We start from the raw sequence: 17,875 nt of genomic DNA on the forward strand, positions 1-17,875 counted from the left end.
GGAAAATTAACAATTCTCTCTATAGTATGCAATAGCCTGAATCCAAAGCCACCCCCATAGCAGTGTCCTCTACCACCCCTCACATCATCCCGCACAGACCTGAACCCTGCATTCTGAGCCTAATACACTTCTTAAACCTGAATTCTGAGCGCAACACACTTCTGAGTGTAAAACGCACTCCTGATCCTTGCATTCTGAGCATAAAACGCACTCCTGATCCCTGCATTCTGAGCGTAAAACGCACTCCTGATCCTTGCATTCTGAGCGCAACGCACTCCTAAACCCTGCATTCTGAGCGCAACGCACTCAACCCTGCATTCCGAGCGCAACGCACTCCTTAACTCTGCATTCTGAGCGTAATACACTCATGATTACTGCATTCTGAGCGTAATGCACTGGTGAACCCTGCACTCTTGTAATACTTATTTTATTTTAATTCTGAGTAAAAATATTTTATCAGAAAAAAAAAAGGTCGGGCTTACTGTCTGTTTTTGAGGGGGGGGGGGGGGGGATCTTTGACTTCATTAGTGTTTTTCAAGAAGATCTCTATCTCTCAAAAGTTGCCTACCCCTGGTGTACAGGGATGCATCGGACCCCTGCTGTGAGCCACAGCCGCAGCTGGTGTGAACCCAGCCTAAGCCAGTCAGCCTGTGTAGAGCAGGGTGTTTTCCTTACCCTTATGTGTGTTTTTAGAAAAAAATACAGAAAAGATGGCAGCAGATAAACAGGTACAACCTATGTAGGAGGATTTGTTTCATCTCTGTATATCACCTGAGACCAGTCACTTCACTGGGTATTTGTAAGGGTTTACAGCCACTTTAGGCTTAAAATGACATCCTTGCCAAATATCTACTCTATGTTAAAATATCAAAATTAGAATCTTTACCTAATATATAAACACACTGTAAAATAATACTTAGCTGATTAAAATACATACAGTAAATGAACATATTTCCTTTTTCAATAATCTTTATTATTTTTAAGAAAGTGAACAAAAGTAAATTAACATATTTCATAATGGTGTTATTTCTTAATTAGGCTTTAGCTCCATACGGAATCGGAGTTGCCACAGGAGAGCAAGTAAGTCTTTAGTGTTTATTCATATGTCTATATTGCACATTCAAGGGATGGCCAAGTGACTGATTTCAATACACTAGTACATTGAAGATTGAGATCAAAGTAATGAAAGATCCCAGCTTTGGCAAGTGTGTTTTCTAATGCAATGCACAGGACTGTGAGAACGCTTATTATACCTGCAGCAGAGAACTTGGAATGTGCACCAGTGCATTTTCCTAGTTCTCAGACTGAATTTCAAAATGATAAATTAATCAAAGAATTAGTAAAGTTACAGTAACTGCTAAAATTGACTTGCATATGTAAGCTTGTACAAATTTGGGTAACAAAGGGGTTAAAGTGTGCTGGATATATGTCCTAAACATACACGGTTTAGGAGATATTTACAATTTCCTCGTACGACGATGTCTTCCGCACATGCCCCGGTGTATTCGGCGCATGTACACTCTAGAAAAGGCACGCTGTGCCGTTTCAAGCTGGGGCCATCCCGTGACTGGCGACTCCAGCCAATCACAGAGCCGGAGTTCGCGGCCCTGGAAGGAAGAGGGGTGAAGAATGGACGCTTCCAACCAGTGAGGAAATTGGGGACATCGCAGGCTTCGGTTTCAGGTAAGTGACACATACTGGGCTGCATAGTAGCCCATTATGCTTTACCTTTGCAGAGAAACAAAGAGGAAGTAAAACCCATCAGGGTTTACTTCCTCTTTAAAGGGTAAGTTCACCTTTACAGAAAACTTTGTGAGGTGAACTTACACAGGTCCCCCTCCTCACCCCCCCCTCCCGATCCCGCCAACCTGGACCACTGCAATCTCTGGTACTAAGCTCGGGTATATCCGCACCAGGAGTCCGGGGCTTAGAAATCCTGAATGTACTGAATGTCCAAAATGTTTTGGAGCATTCTAATTGGTCAGCGCCATCACAAGGGCGGCACAACCAATAAGCAGCCGCATAGCCCGTCCTGTCAGCTATGACGCGAGAATGGAGAGAGGTTTTCTAAGCCCCAGGAGCCGGAGATTGCGGCAGTCCAGGTCAGTGGAGGGAGAACTGTGTAAGTTCACCTTACAGATTTTTCTGTAAAGGTGAACTTACACTTTAAGCTGCTTTCACACTGGGGCGTTGGCGGTAGAGCACCACTATTTTTAGCATAAAACACACCCACCTCTTCACAATTTGAATTAGGCTCGCTTACGCCGACACATTTACGCTACGCCGCCGTAAATTAGGACGCAAGTGCTTTGTGAATACAGCACTTGCCTCTCTAAGTTGCGGCGGCGTATCGTAAATACGATACGCTACGCCCGCCCACACTTACGACGCCCTACGTGAATCTAGGCCTATGAAAATATTGTGTGTCTTATCTTACCTCAACAGTTGTTAGGAAGAGTAAAAGAGGTTATTATCTATACTGCCTCTAGTGGCGAGTAACAGAGGTTATTATCTATACTGCCTCTAGTGGCAACAAATCTCTACATGGAATATAAAAATAAAGATAGGCAGGCATGTAAAGCTTGGATACAACAATATATTTTAAAGTACTGTTATCATCATAACTGTAATTGTGCTCAATAAATTTACACTATAGTTTCCATAAATGCTAACTATTACAGGCTCCAAGAATGTTTAACTATCTATTTATTTCTAATCTACCCTTTCGTTGCTGTATGTGTGTTCTTCCTATTGAATCTTTATGTACATTATGGCTAAACTCTTTTTTTTTTTCTTCGGTCTGTAGTGTCAGAACAGAGTAATGTTTAAACAATTTCTACAAGCTCGTGCTCTCCAGTATCTTCAGATTGACAGCTGCAGATTGGGAAGTGTGAATGAAAACCTCTCTGTTCTTCTCATGGCAAATAAATACAATAGTAAGCCTATATATACATTCCAGAAACCAGACAACTGTTGAGACCATCACAAATGTTAGCTTTTATGTTAGCCTTAAAGTACAAAAGTATGCTTTTATTTTCTGCAATGGTTAGGATGTATCTTTGTGTTCTATGTCTGTTCAGCATAACTGACCTGTCTGCTGTCATTCTTACCTCCCACAAATTAATGGGGTAACTGCACTGGAAAATATCACAAATGAAATATATATATATATATATATATATATAGTCATTGCCAAAAATATTGGCACCCCTGCATTTCTGTCAGATAATGCACCACTTCGGCCAGAAAACTGGAATTTTTAACCACTCTTCTTTCGCCAACTTCTCCAGGTCTCTCAGATCCTTTTCCCAACTGCTGTTTTGAGATCTCTCCACAGGTGCTTTATTAGATTTTGATCTGGTCTCATTGCTGGCCAGTGAAGTACTCTCCAGCACTATGTCTTAAACCATTTCTGGGTGCTTTTTGATGTGTGTTTTGGGCCATTGCCCTGCTGTAAGACACATTACCTCTGACGAAGACCCAACTTTCTGACACTAAGCCCTACGTTGCATCACAGAATTCTTTGGTAGTCTTCAGATTTCATAATGCCATGCACATAGTCAAGACATCCAGTGCCTGAAGCAGCAAAGCAACCCCAAAACATTCAATGAATCCATGTTTGACTGTAGGGACTGCATTCTTTTCTTTAAAGGCCTCATTTATTTTTCTGAAAACAGTGAAATGATGGTCTTCACCAAAAAGCTGTAATTTGGTTTCATCTGTCCACAGCACATTCCCAAAAGGATTTTGGCTTCCTCAGGTAAGTTTTGGCAAAAACTCCAATCTGGCTTGTTTTATGTTTCTGTGTCAGCAGTAGGGTCCTCCTGGGTCTCCTACCATAGCGTCCCTTTTCATTCAGATGGCGATGCATAGTGCGAGCTGACACAGTTGTACCCTGTGCCTGAAGGTCAACTTCAATTTGTCTGGAAGTTGATCAAGGTTTTTTATCCACCATTTGAACAATCCTTTCTTGCAGTCTTTGATCATATTGTTAAAAATGAAGAAGGAAGCACTCACAATGCCACATCCGTAAGTTGAAGCAAAAACATATAAGGTAACTTATTACAGGAACCAGGGGTCTGACTTTTAAGGCATGGAAACAATGGAGAGGTACATGTCAAAAAATAATATTTATTAGAAAAAGTACATAGTAAATCACAGTGTTCAAAAATTGTAATAAATCATATAAAATGAAATAGTTTGTACAATGAACCCCTGTGTGTCAGCAAGGGTTCATTGTACAAACTATTTCATTTTATATGATTTATTTTAAATTCTTGAACACTGTGATTTACTATGTACTTTTTCTAATAAATATTATTTTTTGACATGTACCTCTCCATTGTTTCCATGCCTTAAAAGTCCGACCCCTGGTTACTGTAATAAGTTGCCTTTTATGTTTTTGCATTTTTCTCTTTTGTCCAAGTCCAGGGAGATTAGCACAGTGCCATGTGCTGTAAACTTCTTGACAATGTTGTGCACAGTGGACACAGGAACAGTAAGATCGCTGGAGATCGACTCGTAACCTTCAGATTGTCCATGCTTTTCCACAATTTTTTTCTCAAATCCTCAGACAATTCTTCACCACTCTTTCTCTTCTCCATGCTCCGTGTGGCACACAGAGACACACAACAGAAAGGTTGAGTAATTTTTTTACCATTTTAACTAGTTGCTTGATTTTTATATTGCCAGCACCTGTTGCAGGTGAGTTTAATTATAAATTACAGGGGTATCACAAACTTCAAATACAATTATTTCTTACAATTTTGTGAAGGTGCCAATAATTTTGTCCAGTTCATTTTTGGATATTTGCATGGAATGTCTCAGATTTGGCTTTTTGTTTCTCTACTTTTTTTGTGTCATAACAATATAAACAAAAGAAATAAACATGAGAATGCCTAAACGTAATTGCAACAATTTTCTGGGTATTATCTGACAGAAATGCAGGGATTCCAATATTTTTGGCAATGACTGTATATATACAAGCCATATTGTACTTTAACCACTTCCTTACTGGGCACTTAAACCCCTTCCTGACCAGAGGACTTTTTGCGATTCGGCACTGCGTCGCTTTAACTGACAATTGCGCGGTCGTGCGACGTGGCTCCCAAACAAAATTAACGTCCTTTTTTCCCCACAAATAGAGCTTTCTTTTGGTGGTATTTGATCACCTCTGCGGTTTTTATTTTTTGCGCTATAAACAAAAATAGAGCGACAATTTTGAAAAAAAATAAAATATTTTTACTTTGTTGCTATAATAAATAGCTAAATTTTTTTTTTTTACGTTTTTTTTTTATCCTCAGTCTAGGACGATACGTATTCTACATATTTTTAGTAAAAAAAAAAAAAAAATCGCAATAAGCGACTGGTTTGCGCAAAAGTTATAGCGCCTACAAAATAAGGGACAGAATTATTATTTTTTTTTTTTTTTTTTACTAGAAATGGCGGCGATCTGCGATTTTTATTGGGACTGCGACGTTATGGCGGACACATCGGACACTTTTGACACATTTTTGGCGCCATTCACATTTATACTGCAATCAGTGCTATAAATATGCACTAATTACTGTATACATTTTTTTTGTTACTAGAAATGGCGGCGATCTGCGATTTTTATTGGGACTGCAACGTTATGGCGGACACATCGGACACTTTTGACACATTTTTGGCGCCATTCACATTTATACTGCAATCAGTGCTATAAATATGCACTAATTACTGTATAAATGCTTTTTTTTTACTAGAAATGGCGGCGATCTGCGATTTTTATTGGGACTGCGACGTTATGGCGGACACATCGGACACTTTTGACACATTTTTGGCGCCATTCACATTTATACTGCAATCAGTGCTATAAATATGCACTAATTACTGTATAAATGTGACTGGCAGGGAAGGGGTTAACACTAGGGGGTGAGGAAGGGGTTAAATGTGTACCCTAATTAGTGTTCTAACTGTGGGGGAGGGGGGGGTGACTGGGGGGGGTGACCGATCTGTGTCTCTATGTACAAGAGACACAGATCCGTCTCCTCTCTCCCCTGACAGCACCGCTGTCTGCGAGAGCCGGGAATGAGAGATGATCTCATATGTAAACATATGAGATCATCTCTCATTGGCCGCACAGATCGCCTAGGAAACGGCCGCTCCGATTGGCCGTTCACGGCGATCTGTGACTGGCTGTGTCCAAGGGACACGGCCAGCACAGCAGTTCCCCGCTGCGCGCTCGGGAGCGCGCGCGGGGAACGCGAAAAGGGGAGGCCGTAAAAAGACGGCCTGTTAGAGATTGGGAGCCGCGCTGAGGCCGTACAAAGTCGTACGGCCGTCAGCAAGTGGTTAATGGTATTAAAAATGACCTTTTGTATTTAATCTGCAGTACGTTAATTTTCTGTAAAACTCAATGCAATGTGGCAACCTTGAGGCATTCCGTACACAGTTTGTGCATGGACACCCCTCCCAGAGATGTCATTTCCTGCTCATGTTATTGGCTCGCTGATTTTTTGATAAGTCTGCAAAAAGATGCAAGTCAGATTATATGCATCCTCTGCAACAAAAATTTCACTTTTGGTGATATGCTCCCAAAGGGTTGATCACTTCTAAAGAAAGTCATTAGAGCCCTGCAAGTGCATTAGCTGATCAGTAATTAAAAAGTCACTCCCATCCAGGATAAGTCCTACACAAAAAATTATCTAACAAATCGTTAGTCCTTCAGAGCAGAAACAAAGACTCTGTAACAATTGTTTTCTGATTACCTTGCATTCTACAACCATAGACATGGGGAAAACATGCTTTTATTTGATATTGTTATAGTGAAGGGGCTGCTGCCTTCTGTCCCCTTTAACGGAGCTCCGGAAAGATAATTAAAAGCCATAACACAGTTACATGCACAATGAAATGCATTAATGTTTCCTAGTTCAGGCTGTCTGAGTACCCGAATTCTCAGTTGATATTGTCCTCCTGTAATCTCCTGCACCATAACACTCAAACGGAGAGGTGGTGAACTCTAACCAGTAAAGGTTCTGTTGCTTTGTAAAGTGCTCTGTGTAAAGTGAATTCCGAACATGCTGTGATTATTATTATTATAATAATACAGGATTTATATAGTGCCAACAGGTACAATACAAGAAGGTTGCAAAGGTTCTGCCCATGAGAGCTTACAATATAAAATCGAGGGGCAAGTGATTCAAAAGGTAATAACTATGTGGGAATGAGTTGATGGAAAAAGTAAATATTCTGTTCCCGGGCCGAGGCAGCATAGGCTTCCCTGAAGTGGCGAGTTTTCACCATTGCCTACAGGAAGCCAGAGTAGGAGATGAACAAATACCTGTAGATTGAGGTAGTGAAGCTCTGTAGAACACAAGAATGACCCCATCAGTGTACTGCTACTTTAGTGTTGAGCCACTTTAATGGAGAAATGTGAGGCCACTGACCTGACTGGGATGGCTGGAAGAAGTGCCTGTATCACAAGTCACATAATTACAAGTATTTTGGCAGTAGAAGCAAGTCATAAACATGTATTTCAATTACGTACTTGGCTATTTGCTTGGAGTTCAACTTAAGGCAATTAATCACTTGACAACCGAGGACGTCCATGGACATCCTCGACTTTGTGCGGTGATATCTGAATGATGCCTGCAGCTACAGGCATCATTCAGATATCACCGTCTTCAGCCACCGATTCTCTGCACGATAAGAATGATCAAAGCGGCAGTTCTGCCGCTTGATCATTCTTATAGGCAGCGGGAGGGGACATCCCCCCTCCTGCCGCCATCCGGTGCTTCTCCGGGCTCTCCCATGCCATCGGGGGCCCGTAGAGCGAATCGGCCGGCGCTGGCTGGGAATCATAGAGATGACTGGTGACCAGATGATCACCAGTCATCTCTATGACCGTCGGAGGTCCGGGCGCTACGTTATGACGTGACGCCCGATATCCGGAAGTAAACAAAGCCGCAATCGCGGCTGTCGGCATGAGATCGGTGAATTTTTTTTTCACGATCTCATGCTTGTAAGCCTGAAGGAGAGATGTGGGGTCTTATTGACACCACATCTCTCCATAAAGAGGACCTGTCACAGTGATTCCTATTACAAGGGATGTTTACATTCCTTGTAATAGGAATAAACGTGATAAAAAAAATGAAGTAAAATAAAAATAAAATAAAAAAATATTTTTTTTTTTAAATGCCCTGTCCCCGGTAACTCGCGCTCAGAAGCTAACACACATGCAAGTCCAGCCCATATATGTAAACGCCGTTCAAACCCCACATGTGAGGTATCGTCGCGTGGGTTACAGCGTGTGCAACAATTCTAGCACTAGACCTCCTCTGCAACTCGAAAATAGTAACCTGTAAAATAATTTAAAGTGTCGTCTATGAAGATTTTTAAGTACTGAAGTTTGGCGCCATTCCATGAGTGTGCGCAATTTTAAAGCGTGGCATGTTGGGTATCTATCTACTCAGCGTAACATCATCTTTCACATTATACAAAACAATTGGGCTAACTTTACTGTTTTGTTATTTTTTAATTCATGAAACAAAAAAAGGCATTTAAAATATTATTGCGCAAATACCGTGCAATGACAGCCATTTTACTCCCTAGGGTGTCTGCTAAAAAAAATATATAATGTTTGGGGGTTCTGATTAATTTTCTAGCAAACATTTTTTGATTTTTACATGAAGTAGAGAAGTGCCAAAATAGGCCCAGTGGTCAAGTGGTTAAAGAGTTTGCTTATGTTTCTCCATAAAGACATAAGTAATATGGAAAAACAGAGAGAGCAACCGCGCTAATATATTAAACAATAGACAAACCAATGCTACTGAAATGATGCTCATATGTGATTGAGTGGAGCTGCACCTTACTGCATACATAAAACAGTGATAACATAAAAGGAAAAAACAAGATGCGCTACACTTAAGTGAAGTGAAAAATTATCATCCAAAAAACAAATAAAACTAATAAATATCCATAAATAGTAGAATTGTGCATATGGAAAAATAAAATGTCCAAAGTCCTTTGAAGACAGAAGATCCAGATTCCCAGTGGTCTCTTAGTTAAAAGAGGACCCCAGGTAGCGTGTGGTTTAATAATGTAGAGGATATAGAGTCTGTATAGGCATATCCAGAAGTCGATCACTGTAACATTCCCGTAGTGGAAAACTCGGTAACCGTACCACATGAAAGACACATAGGAAGCCGCAATAGTGTAAAACCGTATAAAATATTTATTAAAAATAAAGACAAAAACACACTTACAAAATAGTAGTTTTGAAAGGCTTGTCAAGCTGGAGCTCCGGCCGGAAGCAGACCAGACAACCCATCAATGGTGTGGAATAGGTGCAGTCAACGGGGGGTGATACCGCTGTGAATACACGTTCCGCCCGACCTGGTTTCGCGAAAATTCGCTTCATCTGGGGCACGGGCAACACACCGGATCACCCCCCTTAAGTAACAAAAAGCCATATGTAGGTGTATGACGTCATCAGCCGCGCGTTCGCGTGCTTGGATCAAACCAAGCCTCATCCTGATTAGAACCAATAGGCAGTGCGCATGCGCTGACAGGACGGATAGCGAAAATCGCCAACACACGGCGATAGTGTCAAAAACGCACAATGGCACTGTATATAAAACATAATGTTCCCGCAGAGCAAAACGAAGCTACTGCGGGAAACATAAACCATAAAGCCGCCCCTGGGACGCAGAGGGTACTTCCGCGTCACGTGTTCTCCTTCGGTCACGTGACGCGTCATCGGCAACGGGCCGTGACCAACCAGAAGCCCCCTGCGTGTCAGTGCAGGCTAGACCCGAGCATTCTGGGTAAGAATGCGGGTCAAGCCTCGAAATGGATTGCACTGAACGCCAGCACAGGCTTCGATTGGTCGAAAGGTACCAATTATGTGGCTCCACTAAACCGAAGCTGGATTAACCCTCTAGGGGTGGAGTAGAGCCGATCAACAAATCGCTGCAGTGCAATCCAATGTCATTGATCATAATAAACGAAAGCTGCATATATGATAATTTGAAATTGAAACAAGAACAACCTCTATAAAAAATGGAATTAAAAAATAGATATTATCTATATTACTAGGTTTAAAAATGAAGATCTATAACAGGCCAATATTCAAAAGGCCAAAGCCCAATGTACCACAGTGCATGATCCCGGACCTGTATATATAGCATTATCTGTATTACTGGGTTTAAAAATTGAGTCTCTATAACAGGCCAATAGTCAAAAGGCTGAAGCCCAATGTACCACAGTACACGATACCAGACCTGTATAAAGCATTTTAACTGTTTAATGATAAAAAAATGTTGTCTAACATAATCTGTAAGAACAACATTAAAGGAATCTCCAGTGTATGGCCTTCACGATTCATGGTATCAAAAATTAGTATCTGACATAATCTAAAGAAGCAACAAGATGAAACTCAGGGCCTATATATAAAGTCTGTTATAATGACTAACAGATAAAAAGATCCTCATAGATGTTAAGGGCAACAAACCCCATGATTATAAAACGTCTAAAATAGAAAGCATTGTTTTAAAAACCGTGTTGCCCAGACAACACATGGTGACATTAAATAAAATTTAAGGGGTAAGTCTAGGAGTTATTAATAAAGGCGTTAATATCTGTGTCGATATTCAGCCCATATGGCGTGTATGTTTTAACTCTATGGATCCACACCATTTCCTGCCTAGATATTTCACGGACAAGGTTACTCCCCCTCCAGTGCGGACGATATTTGTCAATCCCGACAAACAAAGTGTTAGAGGGATCTCTATTGTGTTTTAGATCGTAATGTCTGGAGACAGAATGTTTGTCGAACCCACTCCTAATTTTAGCAATGTGCTCATTTAACCTAACTGTCAGAGCTCGCTTGGTACGGCCAATATATTGCAGACCGCAAGGGCACTGAATAAGGTATATAACTCCTTTGGTCGAACAAGTTATAAATGGTTCTACCTCAAAAGTTTTATTGGTTGCTGTAGATTGAAAAGAATATTCCTGCTATATTTGGAGTGACTGAAAGGTTTGAATAAATGTAAGATATTCCTGAAAACTATAAAGCCTTTAATGTATCACTTTTCCCAGTAGACAAAAGAAATGAGAGACCTCTAAAAATCGGTTTGTATAAATCTGGTAATAATCAATTTACGGTGTATAAATTGCTCTTTATTTCTCGTTCAAAGGTTTTTATTGAAAGATCATCGGGAAACAACAATTGTTAAAAACGATAATGCCGCGTACACACGATCGGAATTTCCGATGGAATAAAATCCAATGGAATTTTCGTCGGAATTCCGATAAAGCTGACATACATCAGTCTTGCATACACACTGTCAGACTAAATTCCAACCGTCCAAAACGCGGTGACGTAAAACATTATGACGAGCCGAGAAAAATGAAGTTCAATGCTTCCGAGCATGCGTCGACTTGATTCTGAGCATGTGTTGGTTTTTCTCCGTCGGAGTTGCACACAGACGATAGGAATTTCCTATTGTGTTTTTTTCCATTGGCAAAAAATAAAACATGTTCTATTTCTAAACACCAACGGAAAGAAGTCCGATGGGGCCCACACATGATCGGAATTTCTGATGAAAAAAAGTCCATCTGACTTTTTTCATCTGAAATTCCGATCGTGTGTAAGCGGCATGAGAGTTATAAAGCAATTTCTTGTAGTACAAAAAATACATGTTAATACATTGTAATAAAGATATTAAAGTAATTTTAGGCAATTCTGGTAGTAGATTAGATCTGTATATATAGAATTATTGCTAATCAGATGTGAGGATAATATTTATTTTGTGTCTGAAGTATCATGTGTGTGTTAAACCGCAGAATAAAGTATCATGTGTGTTAAACCGCAGAATAAAGTATAACTACAATACTACTGAGTGTAATGATACTGATGTCATCTAAATACATTCAAAATCAATTGTGCTTTCTTTCAGTCCCTGTTTGCCCTCATGCCGGTGGAGTCGGTCTTTGTGAACTGGTACAGCATTTGATTATATTCGACTACATTTCAGTGTCGAGAAGCCTAGAAAACAGGTTGGTTAATTTAATGTTATGTTCTATCTTTACTAAATAATGCAGAGCTATAACGAAATGATAGCAAGGGAACAGTCATATAGGACTTGGACCAAGGCTCTTACATTGACACTCACAAAGTGGTCAGAGTAAAATCACCTATTTATTGATCCATAGTCTAAAACAAATATACACACACACAGTGTTAGGCAGAGACCCTAAAACAAACCACATCGACATACCATAGCAGCAGGGCTATTTTGCTAGAACATTGTGGCCACAAATGTCTCAATCTGACCCAGTAGACCATAATCCAAATGTATGACTAAGTTTAAACTACATTAAAGCCTACATTAACAATGATGATGCATTATATCGATAATCAAAACTAAATATTTGCCATCTGCATTACAGAGATGTAGTTCTGCACACTGATCCGATTAAGAGACACCACTTGTATATGGAGTTACTAGTAAACTCCAGGAAAACTTTCCAAACGTCATCAATTGGATCACTGAATCCAGCGATAGAAAGTCAGTTCATTGCAATCCACAGGTGCCAATCAAGCAACTAAAAAAACTGAGTAGTTGTAGATAAATAACAATATGATATCAACATAAACTTGAAGAGCTGGATAATATCCAATGAATACTATGAATGGAACCTTTAGGCATACAGTGTATCCTACTCCTCTGATGGTGGTATCATACACTGGCATACAGCATAGCATCTACAGGGGAACTGGCTATGTGGAATAGATCCACGCCAAATAGGCACTATGGGCCAGATTCAGAGCGGAGATACGACGGAGTATCTCAGATACTCCGTCGTATCTCTCAGAGTATCTATGCGACTGATTCATAGAATCAGTTACGCATAGATATCCCTAAGATCCGACAGGTGTAATTGTTTTACACTGTCGGATCTTAGGATGCAGTACCGCGGCCGCCGCTGGGGGGAGTTTGCGTCGTAAACCAGCGTCGGGTATGCAAATTAGGAGTTACGGCGATCCACAACGGATTTTCGCTATGTCGCCGCTAGTCTAGTTTCCCGTCGCAAAGTTAGTCGTCGTTTTTGGTGCCTTAACTTTACACAGCAAACATATTGCTGTATAAAGTATGGCCGTCGTTCCCGCGTCGAAATTTAAAAATTCACGTCGTTTGCGTAAGCCGTCCGGGAATACAGAATTACGCTACGCGCGTCGCCGTTTGAAAAAATGATGTCACTTCGCTCAAAGCACGGCGGGTAATTCAAAAGGGAGCATATGCAGTAGGTCCGGCACGGGAGCGCGCCTAATTTAAATGGCACACGCCCCTTTGAATTACGCGGGCTTACGCCGGAGGCCGCCGGCGTAGGTTTTCATTGCAAGTGCTCTGTGAATCAGGCACTTGCGATGAAAACTTGCGGCGGTGTAACGTATCTACGATACGTTACGCCGCCGCAATTCTACCTGAATCTGGCCCTATGTTATCTACAGATGGTATCAGCAGTCCTATTCTGTAAAAGAAAGCGGTCAATTTATTTAACCAGCAACATAGTGACATTCCAAAAATCAAAATCAAGGAAATAAAAAGTAGAACAGCCTGACGATGAAGAGTATCTGCTAAAAGCAAACTACATAACCCAATAGGCATGGGAACATAAGTTGATAGACATAAAGCAAAGAATGGCCATCTATAGCTGTGTGGTCGGGAAATATGAAAACACTGATCTACCAAAACATCCATGTTTGACCTACTGCAGTGCATAATCTGGTCAAACAGTGTGATTCTGTGTATATCATTTCCATGTTATCACAATGCTGTGCACCACATATGCATATCAGATGCTTGCAAAGCTGTGCTTCTCCTGCGGCTTTCTCCTGACAGCCTAACACTCTATATTCCACCCGAACTCCACACTGTCCCTGCTGGGCTGATACTGAGTATTTGAGGGGGCCTACCCCCTGCCAACCCTTCTGTTGGGGATTGGTCAGGCCCCTCAGAATACTCCAGCTATCTCCTCCTGCTTCTGGAACCTTCTCCAAGTTTCTAGCAAGCAGGGATGAGCTAAGAGAGAATCTGCTGCCGAGTCATCCAGCCTACCTGAGTCAATCACCCAACCCTGAAAATTGACCTATAACACAAAAACATTCTAGCAATGTTAGGGGGTGCTGCTAGGGGTGCAATGTCAGACTTCTGCAGACAAGCCCTACAGCTTTTAGCCCATACCTCCATATGCGCTGTCAGTTTGAATAAAAAAAGAAAAGTCTAAAAACTCACCATGGTTCTTATTAAATACTGTACATTACAGTGTCTTTCAAAAGAAATGGGTCATTTTGGGGGTGCTTATACTGTTCTGGCATTTTAGGACATTAAAAAATGATTTAAGCAGTCAACATCGGGGTTGATTATTTAAAATATACAGAATACCCTAGTTTATATGACTTTCACACTGGCAAAATAATATACACTTTTGTTTTTACCAAAGAAATGTAGATTACATTTTCCCCTAAATTTACAAAGAAATATTATTTTTAAAGCTTTATAGCAGAAACTAAAGGAAACGGGTTTTCTTTCAAAATTTTTTGTTTTTTTTTCCTTTTATATAGTAAAAAATAAATGTAGCGCACACGCTAAGGAGCCGCAGATTAACTGGGATCCCCCACTCTGCACAGCCAGGCAAACCAAATTTTCACAGGCACTCCAGAGACAGAGAACAGCCCATGACTTTGTTTTTTTGTTGTGGTTTATTGAGGGTTAATAACTTGGATAGGAGGTTATGGGATGCCCACTTGACTTCAACAACAGAACTTTGGCAGCGACTTCAGGGATATATATATAAATGGTATGTAGCGGTACCCCATGTAAGGGCTGCTAATAGACTCTATACCCCATTGGTTACCTTGACTCTGCAAATCCTCTCTTACCTCTGACACTTTGGCCTAGTACACACGAGAGGATCGATCCGCGGAAACGGTCTGGAGGATTTTGATCTCATGGTTGTACTAACCATTAGATCAAAATCCCCGCGGAATTCCCTCCGCGGTGACGTGTCGCGCCGTCGCCGCGATGATGACGCGGCGACGTGTGCGACGCTGTAATATAAGGAATTCCACGCATGCGTCGAATCATTATGACGCATGCGAGGGATGTAATCGGACGGATTGATCCGCTGTGTCTGTACAGACCAGCGGATCAATCCGCTGGACTGGATTCCAGCGGATAGATTTCTTAGCATGCTAAGAAATTTTTATCCGCTGGAAATCCATCGGGCCGAAAAAAATCCGTGGATAAATATCCGCTGGGTTGTACACACCATCTATCCGCTGAAACCAGTCCGCGGATAAATTTCAGCGGATCGATCCTCTCGTGTGTACGGGGCCTTTGGGTTCCATCCTGTCACATCTGTGATAGTAAATAGAGACTCACACAATATCAATGAAGCAAATCAGATATGTTTACTGAGATGAAAAAAAACACAGAAAACTGCATAAGTAACTCAGCTTACTTTATCAATGAATATGCCCCATATATTATTATGCATGAATACTTAAAGGGGTTGTAAAGGTTAGTTTTTCATTTTCTAAATAGGTTCCTTTAAGCTAGTGCATTGTTGGTTCACTTACCTTTTCCTTCAATTTCCCTTCTAAATGTTTTTTTTTCTTTGTCTGAATTTCTCGCTTCCTGTTCCTCCTCAGTAAGCTGTTCAGTAAGCTGTTCGAAATGACTTTCCACCGTTCAGATGGTGGTGGAAAGCTTACTGAGGAGAAACAGGAAGTGAGAAATTAAAACAAAGAAAAAAAACATTTAGAAGGGAAATGGAAGGAAAAGGTAAGTGAACCAACAATGCACTAGCCTAAAGGAACCAATTTAGAAAATAAAAGACAAACCTTTACAATCCCTTTAACATTGACCCACTACAAGACCTATGTGGACAGGTGTACAGGGGAGTAAATACCCAACACACAGACCAGAAAACTGTAAAATATCAACAGTATAAACCCAAATAAAATACCATAGATAATAGTTCAATGCAATGTATGCAACTGAGTGGAGGAAGTTGTGTGCAAAAAGAGAGGGAAAAAGAATTGTTCCTTTAGTTCCAGATATCTTCAGCTAGCCCGCGTTATTTGTAGTAAAGTAAATAGTAATCCAAGATGTAAAAGACAATAAGAATGAGCTAAACTGTGACTTATCCAAGGAAATTATGAATTAATGTATTTTTCCTTTAACTGTAACAAAAGGATGTCCCCAATACTGATTATAAGGCACAATGGGTGTATTGACCCAGGGGAGGGCTGGCAGCCTTAGGCCTGGGGGGCAAGTCCAGTCAAGTGGCCCATAGAGCGTGGAAAAGTGATGGATCAAGGAAAACAGTCTAAGAGTTTTTAAGATCACAAGAGTCCGCACAGAGGCTCCCCTTACATCAGAGTCCGCACAGAGGCCCCCCTTACATCAGAGTCCGCACAGAGGCACCCCTTACTTTAGAGGCCCCCCTTACATCAGAGTCCGCACAGAGGCCCCCCTTACATCAGAGTCCGCACAGAGGCCCCCCTTACATCAGAGTCTGCACAGAGGCCCCCCTTACATCAGAGGCCCCCCTTACATCAGAGTCCGCACAGAGGCCCCCTTACATCAGAGTCCGCACAGAGGCCCCCCTTACATCAGAGTCCCCCCTTACATCAGAGTCCCCCCTTACATCAGAGTCCGCACAGAGTCCCCCCTTACATCAGAGTCCGCACAGAGGCCCCCTTACATCAGAGTCTGCACAGACCCCATATACATCAGATCTGATGTAAGGGGTGTTCTGCGAAACTTGATTTAAGGGTGCATGCTGTGGACTATTGTGTAAAGAGGGTCTCTGCTCACCAAAGCCTGCCCCCCCTCCCCTTTAACAAAGTCCACAGGGCACCCTTTTTTATACACTGGGAGGCAGGAGAGACTAGAGAGGATGAGCTTACCAGGATGGAGGCTGAGGCGCAGACAGGCTGTCTGATGCTTTTTTGGGTTCAGACTTCCTGTCCAGTGCCCACACATGCCCGGGGAGTGTGGACAGGGCAGACTCAGAAGGAGGAGGAGCAGATGAGCTCTATCTCTCCTTGTGTCTGTGCAGAGAGAGAAGGGGATGTCAGCGCTGGTGTGCTCTGAGGCTGAGCTATGTGTGAGACGAGACATAGCTCAGCTCTGCAGCCATCTACCTCGGAGCTGACACAGGCACGGCTGCACAGTGGAAGGTGAGCAGCGGCCGTGACCTGTGTTAACAGAGCTCCAGCAGGCATATTCCTGCTCTCCAAAAACAGCATTTGGTAGTGGCGGCCGGTGAGTGTGCATAGTGTCACCAGCCCGGGGGAAGATTTCCACCCTGCCCCCCCTGCCAGCCCTCCCCTGTATTGACCCCAAGTGCCCGCTGTGTGTGGCCTGTGTAGAAGTAGATTCACACCTGTGGAACTACAAGTAACACCAGCCAGTCTGTATAAGTATTACTCAGCAGTACTGTTGTTATCTATCACAAGGGCTATGCCCGCTCACCGCTACAAACGTCAGATGAATGGATCAGATAAAGAGAGGGTTCCAGACGTAATTCTCTGTATCTTTATTCTGTAGAAATGGGGGCGCCACGCTGCAGCTCCCTGTAGATTGGATTGCAGGTACCTCCGGATGGTCCGGAATTCAGCTGTACTGGAATAGCGATGCTGTGCTCAGAGACAGGGCCGATCCTAGGGTCACAGGCGCCTGGGTGCAGAAATATTTCTGGCGCCCCCACATGGGCGTGGTTATCTTTACTAACTCCTCCCCTTTACACGTGTTTCTATGGCAACGACTTAAACACAGAGATGCTCCCCTAAGGAGTCTTCGTTACCCTGGGATCCTCC

At 42.0% G+C, this 17,875-nt stretch overlaps 1 protein-coding gene across 1 annotated transcript in view; it reads left to right on the top strand.

Moving 5' to 3' along the window:
• Positions 1 to 17,875, top strand: part of ENOSF1 (enolase superfamily member 1) — a 63,257-nt gene that overhangs the window by 35,552 nt on the left and 9,830 nt on the right. Inside the window, 3 exon segments of the mRNA XM_040354037.1 lie at positions 1,039 to 1,080; positions 2,807 to 2,936; positions 11,943 to 12,042. Of these exon segments, the coding sequence (XP_040209971.1) occupies positions 1,039 to 1,080; positions 2,807 to 2,936; positions 11,943 to 12,042 (272 nt within the window).

The sequence above is a fragment of the Rana temporaria genome, chromosome 5 (assembly GCF_905171775.1).
Source record: "Rana temporaria chromosome 5, aRanTem1.1, whole genome shotgun sequence".
Lineage (NCBI taxonomy): Eukaryota > Metazoa > Chordata > Amphibia > Anura > Ranidae > Rana > Rana temporaria.